We start from the raw sequence: 22,349 nt of genomic DNA, 5'->3' as shown, positions 1-22,349 counted from the left end.
TTCCATTATAGAAGGGGAAAAACTAACATAAATTTTAACAGGAGGGGGGAGAGAGAGAGTCAGTGGATTCAGTCTCCCGGGTCATATGAATAAACAAAGTGGAATCCACTCAGAGTGATAGTGATCCCTAGAGTGATGGGGAACACACAGTGTTGTTTAAATGCCCCTCACACACCAACAGGCCCCTTGGTGTCATGCTTCATCATCGGGGCCTTCGCACCCCACTACGGGATGCGGCGTGCTACGACTCGCGGATACGCAGGAGCACTTGAAGTGAACTATGTGTGGGTGTGTGTGTTTTATACAAAGGTGTGAGTGAGGTGAGGTGAAAAAAGTGAATAGTTAAAAAATACCTGGCACGTGGGAAAAAAATACTTTATTAAATCCCCGGCTGGTATTATTAAAATAAAAGTGCAGGGCGTGGTTTTTATAGATACGTATTAGGGTATCCAGACCACTGTATCAAAATGTCAACATGTTTCGGAGGTCAAAGCCCCCTTCTTCAGGACAAGGGTTAATGCACTTACCCTCCCCTTACTCACATGTAAAATGTAAAAGTGTCAATAAAAATTACCACAATGTGTAATGTTCCTAACAATGTTATATGTTAGTGAATGTCGTTGCGCCCAATTGGCGTAAGAACTTAAAGTTCCCAAATACAGGACTTCATGAGCCTGAACGTATATTGGGGAATCCTTCATTTCTAATCAGAAAACGGTTACTGCAACAGCTAATCGCCTGCCTTCCCTCAACGAGACTTCATCGGAGCCGCGTTGAGGGAAGGCAGGCGATTAGCTGTTGCAGTAACCGTTTTCTGATTAGAAAGGAAGGATTCCCCAATATACGTTCAGGCTCATGAAGTCCTGTATTTGGGAACTTTAAGTTCTTACGCCAATTGGGCGCAACGACATTCACTAACATATAACATTGTTAGGAACATTACACATTGTGGTAATTTTTATTGACACTTTTACATTTTACATGTGAGTAAGGGGAGGGTAAGTGCATTAACCCTTGTCCTGAAGAAGGGGGCTTTGACCTCCGAAACATGTTGACATTTTGATACAGTGGTCTGGATACCCTAATACGTATCTATAAAAACCACGCCCTGCACTTTTATTTTAATAATACCAGCCGGGGATTTAATAAAGTATTTTTTTCCCACGTGCCAAGTATTTTTTAACTATTCACTTTTTTCACCTCACCTCACTCACACCTTTGTATAAAACACACACCCCCACACATAGTTCACTTCAAGTGCTCCTGCGTATCCGCGAGTCGTAGCACGCCGCATCCCGTAGTGGGGTGCGAAGGCCCCGATGATGAAGCATGACACCAAGGGGCCTGTTGGTGTGTGAGGGGCATTTAAACAACACTGTGTGTTCCCCATCACTCTAGGGATCACTATCACTCTGAGTGGATTCCACTTTGTTTATTCGAAAAACTAACATAATCATCACGCTTGTTCCTGCACCCTTAGCGCTATGAAACAGTCCATAGAATTGCTCTAGACAATGTGAACGCGAGATTCACCATGAACGATTCCACTAGATGTTTGTGCTGAAGGAATAAAATACTATTAAAATCACGAAATTTCCAAGAGGTCAGTACTGGAGGTACAATCTTCCAGGTGAGGGCAAAATGTTTGTTAACCCCTTGCTTGCTGATGACGGAACTGCTCCGTCATCAGCTGCGGTGGCGCTGTGCTGATGACGGAGCGGTTCCGTCATGGCCCGCTCGGAGCGCCTGCGCGGCGCGAATTCCGCGCCTGCGCTGAGCGTTCCATTGAGCGGGGCGGGCCATGACGGAACCGCTCTGTTATAAGCACAGCGCCACCGAAGCTGGTGACGGAGCGGTTCCGTCACCAGCATGCGGCCGCCGCGCGGCCGCCCCACCCCTTTAGCACTGTGGCGGAATAGCCACCGCAGTGAAGGGGTTAAAGATGGTGCCTATGGATTAAGCACTGCATCTATACTGTTGTCCTTCCAATCAGGATGCCCAATAAAATCATTTATAGCAAACTGTAAAGTGCCAAAGAACCTGGTAGAGCCAGAGGCTCTGGAAGCTTCAATGGAAGTCAGAAGGTATCTAAAAATGGAACGTTTACTGCTGTCCTATATGGGAGAAGTTGCTAGGGTACCTTTTGTGTTACACACTCACACTGTCAACACCAAATGCCCAATATATGCCTTATATTGTTAATGGTAAATCCAACATTTACTTTCTTTAATGTGCTACACTGTCTTAACACTGAACACTGTTTAATGTATAAATGTCTAATTTATTCAGTGTATTCAAACCTTTATATATCTAAAAGTGCTTTATGAGTAACACATACTATATACATTTCTATACATAAATCGATATTATGTATATTCTAAACCATTATTCATACTGTGTGCAAAATATCACCAAAATAATTCAGCTCTATTACATGGAAAAAGTTTTGTTCTAAAGTTGTTTTCAAGTGTAAGTCAGACCAAAATTCTGCATTAAAAAATGACAGGTCAGTCACCAAACTTGCTTTTAATGCTGCAATGTGACTTGTAGATGCAGAAATGTTGCTGCACTGAAAAATTCCGGCATCTATATGTGGCTTCTAACAAACTATTTCCAGGCGAACCCAGTGTAATCACCGGTGGGTGATTAAGAAAATGGAAAGCAAATGAGGTGAAACTTACAAGGTTGATTCTTTATGGGTGTTCACAACAATTCCCGTGCTTTTTAGGTCGACCTTTCAAGACCTTTTGTATATACTTTTGTAAAACCTTCCTCTTTGTCCCTCCTTTTGCTCCCACAGACCAGACATCAGTACTGTATTTTTACGGTTTTGTTGTTTATCTGTTCATTTGGGGGACTATTTGTTTCTTTGTTTACTGTTCATGAGTGCGGGTTCTACAACATCCAGCCTGAACAAGAGCACTTTTTCTTTAATTTTGTTTCTGCTTTACACTCCCACCAATACTTATTTTTTTTACATTTGCTTATAGCACTACCTTGATTAGAAAGTATTGGAGCACTTGTTAAAGTACCTGGTTACATTAAGCATGGGCAAATCAAGTGACTTGCCCAGAATCGGATTTTGAGTCAATGCCGAGATTCGAACCCTGTTCCTTAAATCCAAAGCCAGGAGCTCTGGCCGTTAGGCCACATGCTCTTCCCTTCTCTGTGTTGCTGCTTTCTGAAATCTCCTGCCACCCACCATTTCCTCCTGTTGCAGACCCCTGTTCCCTTCCCAATCTTCCAAACGTGTTTTAATTGTGAATAGTTTTATAAGCATAAGCGTTTTTAAAGTAAGAGCCGGGGGCACAGCAGGTGTGTGCGCACTTTCTTTCCTCTTCACCAGGCACTTTGGCATTACAGAAGCTTAGAAAGAGGAGAGATACAGTGGAAAGATGAGCCTCGCAGATGAAGGGAAAAAGCTCTATTTCATCCATGGGGCCCTGTAGTGTATTATTAATTGCTTCCTGTTTCCGGTGTCATAGAGAGGGCGTCAGCTTTGCATCGTCATATTCCCATAGACGAGTCTATCCCTTGCAAGCTTCATCTATTCTTCAGCAGAGTGCAATGTAAGGAATAGGCACCAGACCCAGCTTGTAATTAAAATTTGACACACCATGTCTACTGTCACTATACTGTATGTAAATGTGGCACACTCCTTTTAATGTCATCTCGTATACTGTAATATTTTGTGAAAATCTTCAGTAAACAGATTTCAAGCACCAGCAACAAATCCACTTCTTTAACGTTACATTTGCATGTGTGCTAAGCTGATTACATCTCCAATTGGGTGTATGATGCTGGTGTCCTCACATTCCTATGGAGCAACTCCATCCTGATTATTGTGTCCCTTACAAATACCAACCTTCAATTGGTTTTAAAGGTCCACGGTTACCCTGCCACTGGATCAATGAGTTTTCTAGAGGTGGAAAGATCAAAAAATGCATGCATACACTAAAATGGTTGAATCAAATTACACCACAATATTACTCCACAACTAATTATGTTTAGGAGATTTATAAGAGGCTGCTCACTGCCTACTGGGGCCTCAGAGGATGTGGATAACGATAAAGGTGGTAAAGGCTTGAGTGTACATGTTAGTACCCGTAAAGGAGCAACAAGTCTTAGGCATCTAACCAATAGACTTGTAGAAGATTGAGAGAAATGTCCCAGACTGTGATGTTATCTGAATGCCAGGAAGAAGAGGAAGGTCTTTAGGGATTTCCTAGAATTTGATGTGATCCTGGTCCAATCTGAGACCGATCAAATGCACTTTAGCGAAGAAAATGGAGATACTGCCTAATATTCAATTATGTTTGTCATTTGTATCAGGTGGTCACAATTGTTTGTGGGTTAACCTCACTGTTCTAAATTTTATATAAAATCTGCAAGATATAGTGTTGAATGGGCGCTGACACAGTGCTGTCTTTTTTTTTTGATAATCAATTTTATTGAAAATTTTGAAACAAACAAGTTCATTGGTAGCAAATCACAGTACGGCATTAAGAACCATACCTTGGCGACAACACTGACAATAAGACCCTCCTGAGTTGGTATAAGAGCTTCCATAGTTCGAACATGCACAGTGAGGCTCGGGCCCTCAAGGAGGCAGCAGGACAAACCATTTACCCCACACCCTGCTGAACATTTCCAGCCAGCCCCGGGCTTCAAAAAGGGACTCCTCCTGCACCCCACACCAGTCCACACTCCTCCTCCATTTCAGCAGCGACGGGGATGTGGCTTGGGACCAAGTGGCCGCTATGTCCCGCTTCGCCACCGCCAGGGCCGTACCCAGGAAGCGCTCATCAGCCCTAGATCCATCCAAGCCAGCAAATATTCCCAGCAGCAGGTGCCTCGGGTCATGGGGAACCTCCCACCACAGACACAGTGCTGTCTTAACGCTTGGGCACGCTAGGCCGTTGCCCGGGGCCCCACAAGCATAGGGGGCCCCATGCAGACCAGAATTTAACACTAATTTTCCATTAAACATTTTTATTCCTGTGAGTGGTTTTGCAGGCAGGGCCCAGTGCCTTCTTTGCCTGTGGGCCTATAATGCTGTTAAGACGCCCCTGGTCTGATGTACATTTTAATTAGCTATTGGGACTTGACACACACAAAGATTGTAGTTTTGAGGTTAACTAACGTTTGCATAGGACAGTTGCCATGCTCAAAACTGTTGTGTTTTTCATGAAGTTTGAAATCGATTTGTCATTTTAGTTCAGACCACAGCAATGCCTTGGAATTGAAAAAAAATAAATGCCCTACGTGGCAGAGCAAAGCACTTGTCAGCTAATATGAAAATATAAAAATAGGATTCATGAATAAAACAACTTGCCAAACAGTACACACATACCCAGAGTGGCGTTCATGCCATAAGGAATTTTAAAACTTGACAGTGCACACCAAAACAGAATCCCCTCTCTGTTCTCTCTAACAGTTCAGCAACAAGCATTTGCAATGCAATAGGTTTCACATTTCCGATAGTTTGAGCTATTGGCATTGTAAATGACAATGCATTGTATTTATGTGCTGTTTGTAAAACAGATAAATAAAATACATTGTCGTTTACAATGCCAATAGGCTTAAAGTCTCACAAATGCGAGTCATATTGCATTGCAAATCTGTGGTATAAATCTTTTTAAAAAGCGTTAGGAGAGTGTGTCCTGCCTGCTACAGCATGCCGGAAAAAGCTTTTTGAGAAAATAATGCTGGGAGGCTGTAATTAAAGCCTAACAAGTAACAACACAGGAGGTGTCACCATGGGAGGTTACAAAATGAGACAAGGCGGTACTAAGGAGGGGCTACTAAGCCTTTTGACCAATGAACAGCCACAGTTTACAGTGGACAATGGCACAAGCCAATGCAAAATATGGGCGGAGAGTGGCCGGAGCTTCAAGTCCCTACCTCAATACATCATGCCTCGCAGAGCAGCACATGTTCTGCCCAGGCTTGACCTAAACATGTCTGCTAGGGTTGACCCTCCCAGATTTCCATGTGTGGCTGAGAGTCTGGTGATGCATTTAAGACAACCCTAAAATTTTTCACAAGCCAAGTGCTGGCAGAACCCAGTCACGAATGCCATTCCAGGTCTATGTGTAAAAAGTATATTTAGAAATCAACAGAAAAGTAGAAAACTGATCATCTTTCTCTGGCTCTTCTCGGAATGCAGATGTTAAAGGAACTAATTCAGGAGTAACTAACGGAGCAGAGTATGCCTCTGTGATAATTAAATAACGGCAGTGCAATTGATGACTAATAACCGAAAATGAATTTGGCAGTAACTCACCGCAGGCAGAAAGAAATGTGCTTTGGGTCTCCAAGTGTGAATGCTAATGCACCACTTTTGTTTAGGGAACATGTTCTCTTTTCTCTCATTCCTGCTGCTACTTTAATTAGAAATTGCAATTCATCCAACTGCGCCATTTGCCTCCTGCTCATACTCTTAACTTGATCATACATCATGGAGCTATCTGTGAAAGAAACGCCCATTGGCGGCCACGAAAAAAAAGAGCTTGTCTTGTATTCAGCAGCATTTAGATCCTCTAATATGGGAGTAGATACTGCCAGAACTTGACTGGTAAATACGATGTGTGTTCATTTTTATGAAAATGTATATTCATGTGGAGAAGTGTACCTCAATGGTTAGAGCGGCAGACCCTGATGCAGAGGTCTAGCCCGGGACCAGGGTTCAATTCCCCGCCTCGGCGGGTCTTGAGCTCAAAAATTCCAAGGACCTGATAAGTCTCGCCTCAGTGCCTATTCCAATCATGGAGTGCCACTCTGTAACTCTGGGCAATAGTTTGCTTAATCTCCACAACGGCCCCCACAACGCTAAGGATGCCTGGCCTCCACCTTGGGGGTGCCCAGGGGTGGACGCCTCACAGGGAAAGCCAGGATGGGTTCCACAGCGGTATTCGTACAAGCGCCTTGAGACCCTTGCGGGTGAGTAGTGCGCTATACAAGTATCAATTTACATTTTACATTTACATTTTTATATTCATAGTACCTAATTTCTGCTGATGATTGCAGGTGGTGAGCTTTAGCAATAATGGTTGTGGACCAGGACTTATTTTGCTTCATCATACTTTGACTCAAATCAAGAGAGAGAAAGGCATAAAGTGAGAAAAAAGGAAGAAGTAGATAAGAAGATAGTGACACAGGGGCGGCTTCTCCTAAGGCGTGCCAGGGCGTTGACATACTATGTGCAGTCAGCTTTCACATAGGTGACATACATATTTGTTTTGCAACTCTACTCAGGTGGTGATCTGGCATTACTTTGCCATGCTGGATGGTGGAGAAGTGGGCTGCTCCATGCATGATGACTGGCAGCCAACCTGCCCAACTCTGTGAAATGAAGTGCGCATGTCAGTCTGGCCATTTCTGCAGCCACCGCCAACCCAACATGCATATCTCAGCTCATCTAACTAGTGCTGTGTGAGTAAGTCAGGAGGAACATAGACACAGCATCCATGTCTCTGTGAGAGCGCTGTGTCTGCCTGCCCTAACCAATCCGGGAGCTGCTGTCATACTGTGCACTTATATAAACAATAACAAAGCAGCACTGGGATTGGTTTATATGATGGTCTATGTACGACGCAACCCCTGCAGGACCACTTCTCGTATCATTGTGGCAGGCACAGCTGGAGCATTAAGATTAAAAGGGACAACCTTGCTTCTGTTCTGCAAGACGAAAGAAGTAATGAAGCAAGTGTTTTTGATGAGTCCGGCTCAGTGGCCTGAAAGCGCCTATGTTGGTGTGCATGCAGCAAAGAGATCACCTCTGTGAAACTTAGCCTATTTAGAGCAGTGCTGCCAGCTTTCATTGTATTTATTGTTGATATTGAAACATTGGGCACTGGTTCTTGCAGGATGATCTCCTTATAACAGGGATGATGTTTTTTAACCACAAATTCCCTGCCAATAATGGCTCACCAGTTTCAAAAGTCACCGCCGCCACTGCAGTGACAACAAGAGTGAGATAAAGCGACAATAGGTCTGTATCACATAAATTGCGCACTGCATGTGCTAATTTTAGACAGGGTCTTTTTCACCGTTTCGGGTTGACGAGTGTCTTCAACAGTTGTACAGCTGGAGCCTCACTATTTTACCACTTTAGGCAGTAGTTAATTGTTGCTTGTCAACAGAGTTTTAAGTACATTTTGCTTTTGGCTAGAATTGTAGCAGCATTTATTGAAAATTCTAAAGTAAACATTCCAACACAATTAAGACATACCATGACACAACACAAAAAACATTCATAGCAGAACACAGCACATCAACCACAGTACAACACACAATCTGATTGCTATAATGCAACACAAAACAACAGCATAATATATCACCAATTCAACAGAATTCCACACAACAAATATGTACACAAATTCCTGTCACACATTACCATCACCAGGGTCCTGCTTTCATAATATGATGGTAAGAGATATTTACTCCAAGCACTGGCTTAACTTACCACTGTAGACATGTAATAGTACCAGACAAAAATGTTTTATGATGCGGCTCAAAAAATGAATAGTGATGCTAGAAAGAGGTGTACAACTGTGCCCATCATGAATTCACACCTTCATGGTGTGGCCCATGTTTTCCTGCTATTGTTTCTTTTTTAATTGATGTACATCTTGTATTTTATTTACTTGTACAATGAACAGATAGTATACTATATATTAATTATAAATGTTGATTAAAAAACGAATGTTGGAAATGTACCAAAGAGACGTGGCACCGGGTGGACCCTCCTAAAGCGCTATACATAAGCAAAACACACATTGCATACAATAAAATGCATTAAAATACACAACACACAGGATTAGCGGTGCAACGTTGGCTGTCTGAAGACAACTGTGGTTAACCCAGGCCTCCACATAAATCTGCAATTATAGAACCAACGATGATAACATGTTCATCACTTTGTGAAGTGTTCACTAAACACGTAGTTTCCTGTTTGAGAATCCTAACGGATTGTATGTGCTGGGCACCGAGAAGACGTGCAGGAATTTTCTACAAAAGCATTATGAAAATGTCAAATATTTTCCAAGAGAAAAAAAACATTTACATCTAAAGTGGGCAGCAAATTACATGGTGAATAAATGAAAGTACAAGCCTATAGTATAACATGCATTTTCTGAAGCCATTGTTCATCTTGGCGCTGTCTAAGCCATGCTTTCCATTGATGTGATTTAGGGGTCGCAAGGGGTCACAACAACGACCCCATCCCATACAACCCCCCACCCCCCCCCTCCTCTCCCCCTCACTTGCTACGTTCGTATTGCATTTGCTACGAGGTGGAAAAATACAGCCAAGAGCACAGGGCTGGCTCGCATTATTAGTACCATGCTTCAACCTCTGTTCATTTTTAAAATTTTCATACTGAACATTAGTTTTCATTCTCTATCAGTGTAATAAAAAAGGGTCTGGAAGAAGGCCTTCCCTGGCATCTTAAGTAAAATAAAATGCTTTTAAAGGTATGCTGTGTGTGTGCACGTGGGTGAAAGAAAGCTTGGATGAGCGAGGGCTGGTATGTGTGAGTTGGTGTGTTTGTATGTGGGTGTGGGTGTGTGTGTGTGAAAGCAAAAGAGTGAGAAAGTATGAGTGAGTCGGAGTAAGGATGAGCGATAGAGTGCATCGGGGTAAGAGTAAATGCAAGAGAGAGGGAAAATGAATGAGTGTAAATGAGTGAGACAGAGTGAGTGTGAGAGAATGAGAGTCAGCGAATGTAAGTGAGAATGGATACGAATGTGATGTTATGCTTGCACGTTTGCTATTGGGCCCGGCATGCTCCTTGACTTTTGTATACATATCGAAAAGGGGAGGGATCCTGTTATCTTGATTTTTGGAGGCACCCTTGACAAAATGCTGGCTGGCACTGGCACATTGGAGGCAATACTTGCTTTTGGAAAAACCACAGCAACATTCTGGTGCTGGCATACAGGAGGTTAATCTTGGCATGAGGCACCTGTGGATAAAATGCTGATACTGACATACTGGAGGACATTCTTGACATAGGTGCCACCTGTGGCAAACTGTGGCAAACAGTTGGCTCTGGCATATTGAAGGAAATTCTTGGCATAAGGGAGGACAACCGTGGCGTATGTTAGGGATGCATCCAACATACTAAATGTCAATGTTGACATAAAGGTCACCCATTGTACGTGAATGGCAGTATTGGTAATGTTTGGGCAAAAGAGGCACCCATGGAAAAAAAAACTAGCCCTAGCAATGGAGGTAATATTTGAACATTTTAAAACCAAATTGGGGTAAACTCAAGTTAAAACAAAATGAAGTAAACTCAAGTTGTATTAGCTTGGTGCATCATAAACGGACTTGAATGTTTCATGAGCTAATGGCTTTTTAGCACATTTATGTGAAAATTGTGCTTTAAAATGCTCTATTAGAGTCAATTTTCCCAAAATTTGCTGAGGGAGGAGAAACCCACACCCCCACTCTGATCTCCCTAGAGGATGTCAGACTAACTCATTGTGATTGCTTACTACAAATCAGGTAAATGTCCCCTCGCTATATCATGTATAATAGATGAGATCTAAAATTGACATTTTTGTCTGTAATGTGTTGTTATATTCATCAGGCGGTTATTATAGAACATCGGCACTCTTACATATCGTGATGTCATCATGGTTGGGGTTATACAACAGCAATTTCTAAGAAGATTTAGGGTCAAATGTCATATGATATCACTTCCTCTGACATCATTATGGTAAAAAGATGTATGATATCACTTCTGCTAGCCCTGATGTTTTGGTGAATCAATTACCATGATTTCAAATATACAACTCACTGGTACTCATTTTGTCGACCTTGGAATGATGAAAGACTTAGAATTCAAAGCTGTGACTAGGAGCCCATACACAGACTCCTGAAGTAGGGGCATTAGACCACTGTGACACCAGGTACAACATAAGCATCAGTCAGCTAGTAGTAGTCCTCTAATCTTAGGTGTAGGATATAAGGACATGTCTTTAAGACCACTGTAAACTTGGATAACAGGAGAGATAAACAGACGCCTCACCAATCGCCTTTCTAGGTCAATTCAGATGTACAGAAATGGAACTTTGATGATACCAAGAGATTCATGGTTTCCAATTGTAACAGTGCATACCATTCCCTGCAATCAAATTGTGGTGAAGATAACCACTCTGATTTAATTAACAGAAATGCTGTCCCCGCTAAGTTTCACATAATGACTTACTTATGTTGGAAACCAGTGCTTAATGTGACCAGACGGTTACTGGTGGGGCCGCCATTACTCATTTTTGGGAACCGGCAATCTTTTTCCTAATCAGACATTTACTGAGAGCAAGACAAGGAAAAACACAAAAAAGGGAAAGAAGGAGGAAAACAGTCACAGAGGGAAAATGCAGAAACCTGCACAAGTGAGATAAAGGGGCAAGGAGAGCCTGGTGGTCAATTTAAGAGGCATGAGGTGGATTAAAGACTAATTAGCCTTGGTATTCGGCCCGCCGACATGCAATAGCACGGGCCAAGGGCTTCTGAGCGGAGCTTTGGGCACCAGCACTCATCCTTTTATGAATTAAACACTGCAAGACACAGTTTAAAGTTCTCCCCCGTTCATGGCATTTGTCATAGTATCTTAAAGAAATTTCCCTTTCATGTTTAAAATCCAAAGATATTGTTCCACTAATTACAACATTTTCTTGAGTTTTCATGCTAATGAAATGCTCTATTATTAAGGTAACTGTTTAACTAAAATGGCGATGCTGTTGTCTGAATGTGAGTAGTGAAGCTGCAATGCAGGCAGTTAGCAACTATATTGGCTCAGTGTTCTTGAAAGGGTGAAATTGTTCCTAGTATAAGCAAGGGAAACCCATACACGGCCCCTCTCCCATCCAGTGCTGCTGAAAAATCTTTCAAAGTGGGTTGCTGACATTAATGTAACATCACTAAAGTTACAGAGATTGTAAAAAATCCAAGTGTCACACAAAAAAAAGTGTAGCTAGCTAATGAGCCCCTCGCATCCAGCAGGAGGGTGGTAAGTGTGTAGTATGTAGATTAAGGGGCATTTTGCAGCACACTGTCCCAAATATATGACTAAAGATTGCTGTGGTAGTGAACTGTCAATTACAGGTGGCACATTTTCCATTGAAATGACCACTAAATTTGCACAGCAAATACAGTTTTACTGATACAACTATATACAGCACAAACAATTTGTCGAAAAGAGGTTCCAGCAAATATTGATCATTTGCGTCACCAAGTGCCTTGATTTCTTTTGATCTTATTAATATATTTTTTTCTACAACGATTCAGAGTTATGTGGTTCATTCGTGCTTTTCTGCTTTAAAATATTGGTACAGTTCATTGACACATATTCATATTTTGTTGTGTGCTAGGAAAAACAACATCCTACAGCCTTCCCTATCACTCTCCGTGTACCCCAGCAAGATTGTGACATAGTTCCCTTAAAAGAAAACTCTCACTGTGCAGTCCGAAAAAGTAAAGTAAACACCAGTCTCCATGATAAAAGATTAAGAAGTGATTTGTAAGAAGACATAGCCTGACATTTCACCTCTGTATTTGAATGCATGGCAAATGAGAGAAGATAATAAACGAATTTTACATGCATCTATCACTATTGCTCATTCACCTACTGAAATTCAACTTGCCTATTTGGGGGTGGGGTGCTGCAGCACCCCCACACTCTTACTTTGAGCACCAATGCCCCCATCCTACGTGGTGTACTGATAGACAGCCATAACTTGATGTGCCATGGGTCCCTCAGAACAAGTTGGCGGGTGGGGCTTGGCACAATTGCATCTGCACCACTATTGATACCTGTGCTCCTATGTCTGCTCCCATATGCTGAGCTGATGGAACATTGACAAGATGTAACCCGGATTCATAATGTTGGATATCTAGGACATGAACTATGCATCCACCCAGACCTTAACTTTCTCACTTTTGTTTTAATCACAAACATTTTCCAGGTCTGGGACTCACTTAAACCTACGATTTTGTCAGTCTAATGAATTGCATTAATATGTGAGAATAAATACATGAAAACGATTTTTGAATACCCCACATTATAACTTAGTGCCCAAGCAAAAAAAGTTTGTAAAGGAAATTGCAAACCCACGTTGTATACCCATTTCCTTTCATTTTTCAACCATTTGCTAGACCTTACTGAAATAGTAAAGTTTATCTCTTAGGCACACTTTCCTGCTGTGTAGGAAGCTGATTTCCAGTTTATAAGTTTAAATGGTCCTTTGAATGGGAACTTTGGTGCCTTTAAAATGTAAAGTATGTTGTTTTCTTTTTGCTTCACAAACTTTGACAGAATCTTTAAATTAAAAAAAGTGATTTTAAGACTGTACTTACCACGTCAATAAATTACAGAGGGCATAATATGCTGTAAATGAGTGTTGGTATATCTGCAAATAAGAAAAAAGCAGAATAAAATACTATTACTAATCAATGTTATCATTATTATTTTAAAAACTCCAAATACAATATTTAATAAAAGAATAGAAATAAACTAAATGCGGAATGAAGTAATAATACAAACCAGTAGTGACATTATTTTATCAAATAAAACAAAATCTGTATTTTTAATTTGAACAACACTAAAATAAATATTGCTGTTTTCAGATATGTTTTAGCTGTTTTAAATGTATTTGTACTTTCACGTAATAACATCAGATTTATTTGTTTGCAATTGAATAAGGTCAACCTCTGTACTCGCCTAAATGATCAAGTGACTACAAAACAATATGAAACTGCTTTTTAAAAGCATTTGTATTCTTAAATACCACTATAATTCCTCAGAAATGCTCTTTACAATGCTAAATCCATTAAAAGTTGCAGAATGTTTCCCTTATAAATTACATTTGTGAATATGTAAATACTGCCAATATGATATGATTTCAGTATTTGAAAGCTTACGGAAAAAAATATATATTGTTCAGTTAATAAAAACTTACAATTAAAACATCTTTATACAATTCTTCTTACATTTCATATATTATTAAGACCACATAATTAAAATATACTTTTCATCAATTTATAAAACCAAGAATATATAAAACAATCCTCATTGTCCACAGTTAAGCAGTTTCTTCTCCACTATTTCTAAAAACTTCAAAAGTCTGCCCGTAAATTGCAAACTTTCTCCTTGTAAAATGGCTATGACTGCTTGTCGACATGTACATATCATTTGACTATTAAAGTCCGACCTTAACAGCCTCCTACGTTCATCTATTAGAGCAGGGCAGCTACAGATGACATGGCAAATATCTTCTCTCTTGTAGTTACAGAGGCGACACATCTTCTCACTACTCATCATTTTCGATGCAGGGGTGTCTCTAAGAAATTGGCTATTTCCAAATCGGAGATTCAAAAGCTTCAACTTTGCCCTTTGGCTATTTGAGTCTCCTAGATAGCGCTGAGGTTTTAACATGCCGTACGAAGCAATAACTGTCCACGCATGGGATCTCTTTGCCAGAACTGCCTTATCCAATAAAGACGACAATTTTTTACTGCACCCATTTATAATTTTATTACAAGCCTCCTGTGAAAGGGGTAAGGCCCATAGTTGTTCCGCCTTGAACGTGTCTATCGCAAGTTTAAAATATTAATGAGCCTGCTTATGCTTATTATCACATATTGTCTCCCAGACCACTGTCATAAGCGAGGAATTATTATCCCTTTGTAATTTTATGGCAGAATTTTAAATATGCTCCTAAACTATTTAGGTTCTGTCGTTTAAGTCCGAACTCAAGTTGGATTTGTGCTGGTGAAGTTGGTTGCGGAAGATTAAACAGGCGTCAATAGGTCCCTGTCACTAGCTTATCTATGGTGTTGTCAGCACATCCTCTTAAGATCTCTACTCCACATGCGAGAGTTGGAACATGTTTAACTGACATAATTTGTAATAATGGATTAAGGGAAATTCCTTTTAGGTTATTCTGGAGTATGAAAAATGCTGCAATTAATGAGTTATTTCTTCTCTGTAGTGCAGTGCACTGATTTTTACCCTTGCCCCAAGAATCTATTATAACACCCAGATATCTATATCTATATATATATATCTATATATAAAGCTTACGGTTAGGGACAGGTTTGATGGCTTTGAAGGGAGGTCCATCTTACAAAGTCGATGAACACCCAAAAACTCCTAAATGAGTGGGGATTCAAAAAATCCCATGTAGTTTTTGAGCTAAAGTAGATATCAAAGTCTATCCTGCCTTTTTCCCTGCTCATCCTTTCCTATACAGAATGGGTCTGATTCACAAAGCCTTTGCAGTAACATGCTCTTGAACCACTCCTCGCTTACTCTTAAAATTCAGGAGTAAGTACTGCAGCTGTAAGTCTCAACTTTGCATTTAAATCTTGTGCCTTGGGTGTATGAATCAGCATCTTAGCACATGTATATAGTCAATCTAGAACGTCAGCAGTAACGTGTGAGGACATCTCCATTGTAATCATTGAACATCTGGTGTAATACACACACATTAATAGCATGGACGAAGCTGATACAGAATAAAGGCATCAAATTAAAGGTGGTGGTAAAATTGACAGAAATTTACAACTGTAGCGATAAACATGAAAGAAATTGTAATTATTGCTGTAACACTGATTCTTAACAATATATCCCCAAAATACAATAGGGCTGGATAGGTAAGATTGTTACTTCACCAGGTAAATATCATTCGACTGATTAGATGTATTTGCTAGGTGTTGTAAATACTTATCATTACAGATGTTCACTTGGAAATGAGGCATAAAATGCAGAATTTGTATTTAACACACTAAAATATGATAAAATGCCAAAAACTGTCGAAAGAAAATAATGATGGTGCCATCATTATACCTGTGCTTGGGATTTAAACCCCAGCTTTAATAAGAGATTTATTTCACTATTACATATTCCCATGTAAACAAATAAGAGTCATCGTTATTAACCATATCTGAAAAAACACACTCAGTGGTGTCTGAATCTCGGTCATATGATTGCTACATCAATGCAGTTGTTTACTTCTAAGACCTTTTCACCTTACCGCTGTAGCAATATACCCTACAGGTTTTTATAACAAATCAGCAATAAATCAAAATGCCAATAAAGAAGGTTTAATAATCATCAGTGATGTATGCCCACAAGATGCTATTTTCATATTAATCCTAGACTCACATTTCTTAAAGGTAACGATGAATACTGTTCCATGCGTGAGATGTCATGTTACGCTCAAGCGTAGTCTTTACATTTATATCTTAATGGTATGTAAGAGATGAACACAAGCATGACACCCAGTGTAACGCTCATGCCTATTTTAGAAAATACCTGCTGTAATGCAACAAGCCTCTTGCTTGTGGAAGGCGCTGTTTGTGTTCAAGCAGGGAAAGATTTGTATATATGGTGAAGGCTGGTGGTTGGGTGGGCATTACGGATCTGGACCTGATGTGTAAGCATGCTGTCTATGGAATAAAGTTTGTTTCTTGTTACAGAATGCCTACCTTGGTTTCTGGAGTATTTATTTGCCTTCACACTTCCTACACTGGCAACGAGCGGCAAAGGAGTTGTGTGTGGATTATTTAATTTGGATTTGTGGCTTCACCACTACTACGAGGTGCAGCAGTCTCATTAAGGCACCATTGTGTACGATGTTTAAATTTGAGGCTGTGCCACAACCAAGATCAGAAGTCAACTATACAATTCTGCATTCTCATTGGTGCTCGGTTGTTTGCTATAACCTTAACCATTATTCGATCACTGGTGATTTCATGCTGTTACTGCTATGTTAGGGACAAAGGAAGATGCCGTAGTTAGAGAATGTTGCGGGGATTGCCTGGACAACACACCAGAGAAGCACTGTGATGGAGGAAGACAAGCTGGAAAAGCCTTGTGCTTGGATGACGATGTGTTAGAACTGGGGGTCTCTAGTTGGCAGAGGTAGGTACCACTGTCCAAATAGGGACCCTTGCTTCTAGTCAGGGCAAGGAGATAACCCTCTGAGATAACCCCTGCTCACCCTCTAGGTAGCTTGGCACGAGCAGTCTAGGCTAACCTGAGGCAATGCGTAAAGTATTTGTACCAACACTCACAGTAACACAGTGAAGACACCACAAACTGACTCCACAACAGTTTAAAAAAATAAAGGTATTTATTGTAAACTACACAAGACCAAAACGACAAAAATCCAACATACACAGTTCAAGAATATGGTTTCAAAAAGAGTTCTTAAGGTTGTAGTCAAAGTTCTTTAAGTTGTGATAAAATAATACAGAGATGCGTGAAAAGTTCACAGTTGCGCCACGTTTACTCACAGTACCTTTTAGTTGCAACAAAGTTCCAAAAGCAGAAGCTGGTGCGGTGGAAAACAAGCGATGCGTTGCTCCTGCGACCCTGGGGAGGCGATGAGACAGCCCCACTGCAGCAGCGGGCGTGTTGCGACGAATCCGTTCTGTATGGGGAGGAAGGCCACTTGTATGGATTCCGGTGCGTAGGTTCCGTAGGAAGTTTGTTCTCGCAAAGGCACGATGCGACGATCTCGTAGGGGCTGCGACGATCTCCGGTGCGACGATGCGCGGTCCAGCGGGGAACCTCTCTCTTGCACCTCCTCGATGTGATGGTTCTGCGGCGATGCTCGCAGCGACGTGATGCGGTCCGCAAGCAAGCAGTGCGGCGATCTCACCCAGCGACGACAGGCTCTGCGACGACACTCGCAGCGATGTTCGGCTTCCCACACCGATCGTGTGCGTCCCGCAAACGAAGGATGCGACGGCTCTGGCAGCGGTGTCAGGCGCTGCGAGGATCTCGACCTTTGTAGCGGCGGGAAACTTCTCGCACTGTCGGGAATGCGCCCGCAAGCGAGCGATGCAACACTTTTCAATTGCAAAAGTCTCTCAAGCTTAGTTTCAAGCTTCCCAGCACAGGTACAACTTCCAGAGGCCCCACAACTGGATCAAGCACTCTAGGAAGGACAGAACTCTCTCAGCAGAGTTCAGGGAAGTTGGGGGTGAAGTCCCTTTGTTCCTGGGACTTCAGAACAGGGAGCCAGCTCTACTCAGGGACACAGCACCACAGCAAAGTCCTTCCCCTCTCCTTGGCAGCAAAGCAACAGGTCAGTCCAGCAGAGCAACAGCAGGACAGTCTTTCTTGTTCAGATTCAGCTTTCTCCTTGGCAGAGGTTCCTTCTTGATTCCAGGATGATCTAATTTTCTGTTGTCAGGGGTCCTGTACTTATACCCTTAAAGTCTTTGTTCTCTCTGTGCATGTGGGCCCTGAGCCCGATCTGAACCAGTTCTGGGTGTCTCCTGAGTACTTTGTTTTGCTGGCTTCTTCTTTCCTTTCAGAGTGAGGTGCAGGGTCGTCAGCCACCCAGCAGGAGGTGAAGCCAGCATTGTGGCAGGCAGGCACAGCCCTATTTAGGCCCAGGTGCTAACTCCTCCCACCACTCAGGTTGCAAATGCAGTCATTCAGCCTAGGGCTGACTCAGCCAGCCTCCTGGGGAATCCCCAGCCCCTGTCACTCTCAAACCAGACAGTCAATACACAAACAGGCCAAGGCACACAGAAGGGTCAGACAAGAGAACAACAACTTTTTAAAAGTGCTGTTCTCAAACACAGGATTTAAAAACAACCTTTCCTAAAAGATGTGTTATTAAATTCTGAGTTCAGGGATACTAGATACTTATGTCCTATCTTGTTCCTGTGGGAAGAAATGCTGGAAGCCACTGTAGCCAGCATCCCCCATGTTAGTCTATGGAGCAAGATAGCCTTACAATAGTGAAAAACGAAAATGGCTGTAATTCACTACCAGAGCATGTCACCTGCACCAGTACATGCTCTAGCGTTCACATATACTGCACCCTGCCCAGGGGGGTACCTTGGGCCTTCCATAGGGGTGACTGATGTGCACAAAAAGGGAAGGGTTAGGCCTGGTCAGTGGGGCACTGACCAGGAGGACATGGCAGTTTCTAAACTGCCCATAGGCACTGCAGTGGCAGGCCTGAGACACCAGTTTAGAGCTACTCCTGTGGGTGGCACAATCAGTGCTGCAGGCCCACTAGTAGCATTTGTCATCAACAGCCCTGGCACACCCAGTGCACTTTACCAGGGACTTCATGGTGATACAAATATGCCAAACATGTATATCCAATCAGAATAGCAATTTACATAGGGAGCACTTACACTCTGGCACTGATCCGCAGTGGCAGAGTGTCCAAAGCATCTAAACCAGCAAAAAAGAAATCCAGCACAGCATCAAAAATAGAGTAGGTAGAGGCAAAAATGTAGGGGAAAACCACTCCAAAGATGCCAGGTCTAACACGATGCATTTGGGAAACCGGCACACAAAGATTAGAGTGAACTGAGCTGTTAGTTACAAGGTATGGTGCTCCATCTTTCTGGAGTCATGTACTGTCCTTCTAGTCAGCGACTGGTCCTCGCTACATTCTGTATGTTATTGAATTGAAGTACTATTCTCTGGAGGAAGCCAAGCGCATATTTGTTCTACAGTGATGCACACATCTCTTTTTGACTCTGACAGCAGTGACTACCTTTGTTATTTTTTAGCATATGTTGGAGTATATTTTCATTGAGGTATACATTATGGCACATCCGCATTCACAAGCTGTATTGTGGAACTGAGTTCTCCTAATACTGTTAGAATTTCTGTATCCAAAAGCTTGTTGAGGGGGGCCATTTATAATTTATTTATCAATAGTACAGTGTCTGGGATTAAACACTTGAACACAAACATCACCTACCAAGAGCAACAGACTCATTGCACAATGGCAGGCATCTTTTAAAATAGGCACACACAGGGTGTCACATTTGTGTCTATCTCCTACATAGCATTAAGATACAAATGTAAATGAGCGTAACATTACATGTCACACTCGAGCTTGCTACACACCTTCCCCCTGTAAATTATTATCATTCTTTTTTTTTACGACAAGACATAATCCTGGATCTTTACCGGTGGGCACCGTCACCTTGCACATCTAGGGGCATCTTTGTCCATGTTTCCACCGTTAGGATCAGTAGCATTGTTAGCTCCAGAGTCATCACCACACTCCTGTTCCACCACATCCATGTTCATCAGAACACACCATCCCACCTCTGAACAAAGATACCCTGTTAAGGTTCCAGACACTGCCTCCGTCTATTCCCACCTCATTCCTGAAAACCTCAATGACTTGTATAGGATCCGACCAACTAGCACAACCCTTACCATTCACTCTACCTTTCTTTATGCGGACCAGATCACTAACCTTCACAACCTGCTTGCTCGCAATACCACTGCTTCTCCTGAAATCCTTTCTCATTTTAGAATTGCACTTCTTCACCTTGCGTTGAATCTCTTTAATATCCACTTCAACAGTTTGACCTACTATATTCTGTTTATTCTTCAGCCGCCACCAAGGTACCAGCCTAGTACTCGGTTTACGTCCCCTCAGTAATTCAAAAAGACTCACCGAAGTCACAGAATCTGGAGAAGTCCTATATGATACTAACATGAATTGCAACACATTTGTCCAATTCAACCCTCCGTTCACAGACAGCCGAATAGCCTCTTTGACCACATGGTTAAATCTTTTCACTTGACCATTTGCTTCTGGGTGGAACACAACAATTCTTCTTTATGCCACTCCACACTTCTCCAAATAGATTTCCATATAGTTACTGACAAATTGGGAACCATTTTCTGCAGCTACTTCCTGGAGAATACCCTCTCTATAAAAGACTTGATCCAAAACCTCAACCCCAATCTTTGAAGTAACTTCTTTTACCATCTTAACCTCCGGCCTTTTAGAAAAGTAATCAAGCAACACAGTCCCAAAAGCCTCCTGCCTAGGCAAAACAGCAAACGGGCTAGTAAAATCCAACCCCAATTTCCGCCATGGTGCTTCAGGAAAATCAACGAGCTATGGATCCGTAGATATAGATTTAGCTGATTTATCACTGGAAGCACATTCTGCACACATCCTTACCTGGTGTTCATCAAAAACATCTATACCAGGCCACCAGAAATTTTCCCTGACACGCCTTCAAGTGCTTGAAATACCAATGTGACCTTCATAGGCCAAATCTACGATTATTTTCCTCAAATTAAAATGTGGTACAAACTTGTCCCTCAATACTATGATACAATTTTTAACAGCAAGTTCCTCCTGCACCTTTAAATAACCCATCAATTCACCTGGCAGCTTCCTTTCCTTTGGCCAATGATGCAAAATACACTGTATCACCTTGTTAAGATCACCGTTATTCACCATCTCCTCATTCCACTTATCAGTCTTGAATATTAGATTGCTTCACACCAACCAAATTAATATCCCGTAACGTAAATCATACCTCGCAGTCTTCCCTATCTGCCTCGTTGAGATCATTCACTGGTACAGGAAGCCTGGACATGCAATCAGTTTGCACATTCATTTTGCAATGCACAAAGTCCAACTGATAATCTCTTCAGGTATCGCGCCGGGACACTCCTTGGAGTATTTGTGCGCGTTACAAATTCATATAACATAACATACTGACAACTCTGCAGTCTAGAGGCCAATCTGGCCAATCTGGCCAATCTTGCAGACATAGCACGTCCACCACCTGGGGCCATCATATACAGTAGCAGCTTATGGTCAGTTTTAATGATGAACTTAGTACCCCACAGTAAGGTTCTAAAACGCTCTGGCCCCCACACACAGGTCAACAACTCCCTCTCTATCATGGAATAATTTTTCTCAGCATCACTCAGAGCTCTTGATGCATAAGCAACAATCCACTCCTTGCCATGATCCCTTTGTATTAACACACCACCTAATCCACAATTGCTGGCATCCATCATCACTACACTACACACACCACACACACACACACACAGTAAAAAGTTAGAACTTTATTCAGATTTTCTGATTTGTTTTAAATCCATTCAGACGTTTTTGAGAAATTAGGTAATTTTGGGTAAATCTGGACTGTTGGTGTCCAGATATGCTCTGATTGCCCAACTCAAAGGGGACAAGTCAAGACTGATTGGCTGGCCGGAGCAGTATGTGTGACAGTCATTACAGGACTCAGAAACAAGGTCCCTGTTTACTGAAAATGAATTTAAAAAAAATAAGGGTGCCGTGTGCATTGAGCAGTACAGGTGAACCACAGGCCTGGCTGCTGCAGGCATTTGCTACAGGATTCAGCTGTGTGGGGTTGTGTGCTGCAACGAGCGGGCACACCCTCAGTGGACCTCCAACCCTGACTGTGCACAGGTTTTGGCCATGTGGGGTACAGCTAGGTTTTAGGCCAAGTGTCTGGCCAGGCCCTGTATCGGCATCCAACCCCACTGCTCCAGGACTTTGACTGTGTGCAGT

The 22,349-nt window shown here is 42.0% G+C and overlaps 1 protein-coding gene across 4 annotated transcripts in view; it reads right to left on the bottom strand.

Annotated features, from left to right (window-relative positions):
• DPP6 (dipeptidyl peptidase like 6) overlaps positions 1–22,349 on the bottom strand; it is a 2,152,278-nt gene that overhangs the window by 827,364 nt on the left and 1,302,565 nt on the right. For all 4 annotated transcript variants that reach the window (XM_086941474.1, XM_086941473.1, XM_086941476.1 and 1 more), the window contains exon 6: positions 13,366–13,418. In XM_086941474.1, coding sequence (XP_086797600.1) covers positions 13,366–13,418 — 53 coding nt within the window. The remainder of the gene's footprint in view (positions 1–13,365; positions 13,419–22,349) is intronic.

This window comes from Lissotriton vulgaris, chromosome 10, assembly GCF_964263255.1.
Source record: "Lissotriton vulgaris chromosome 10, aLisVul1.2, whole genome shotgun sequence".
Taxonomy (NCBI): Eukaryota; Metazoa; Chordata; class Amphibia; order Caudata; family Salamandridae; genus Lissotriton; species Lissotriton vulgaris.
The sequence above is the reverse complement of the archived record's forward strand: the minus strand, read 5'-3'. Positions and strand labels throughout refer to the sequence as shown.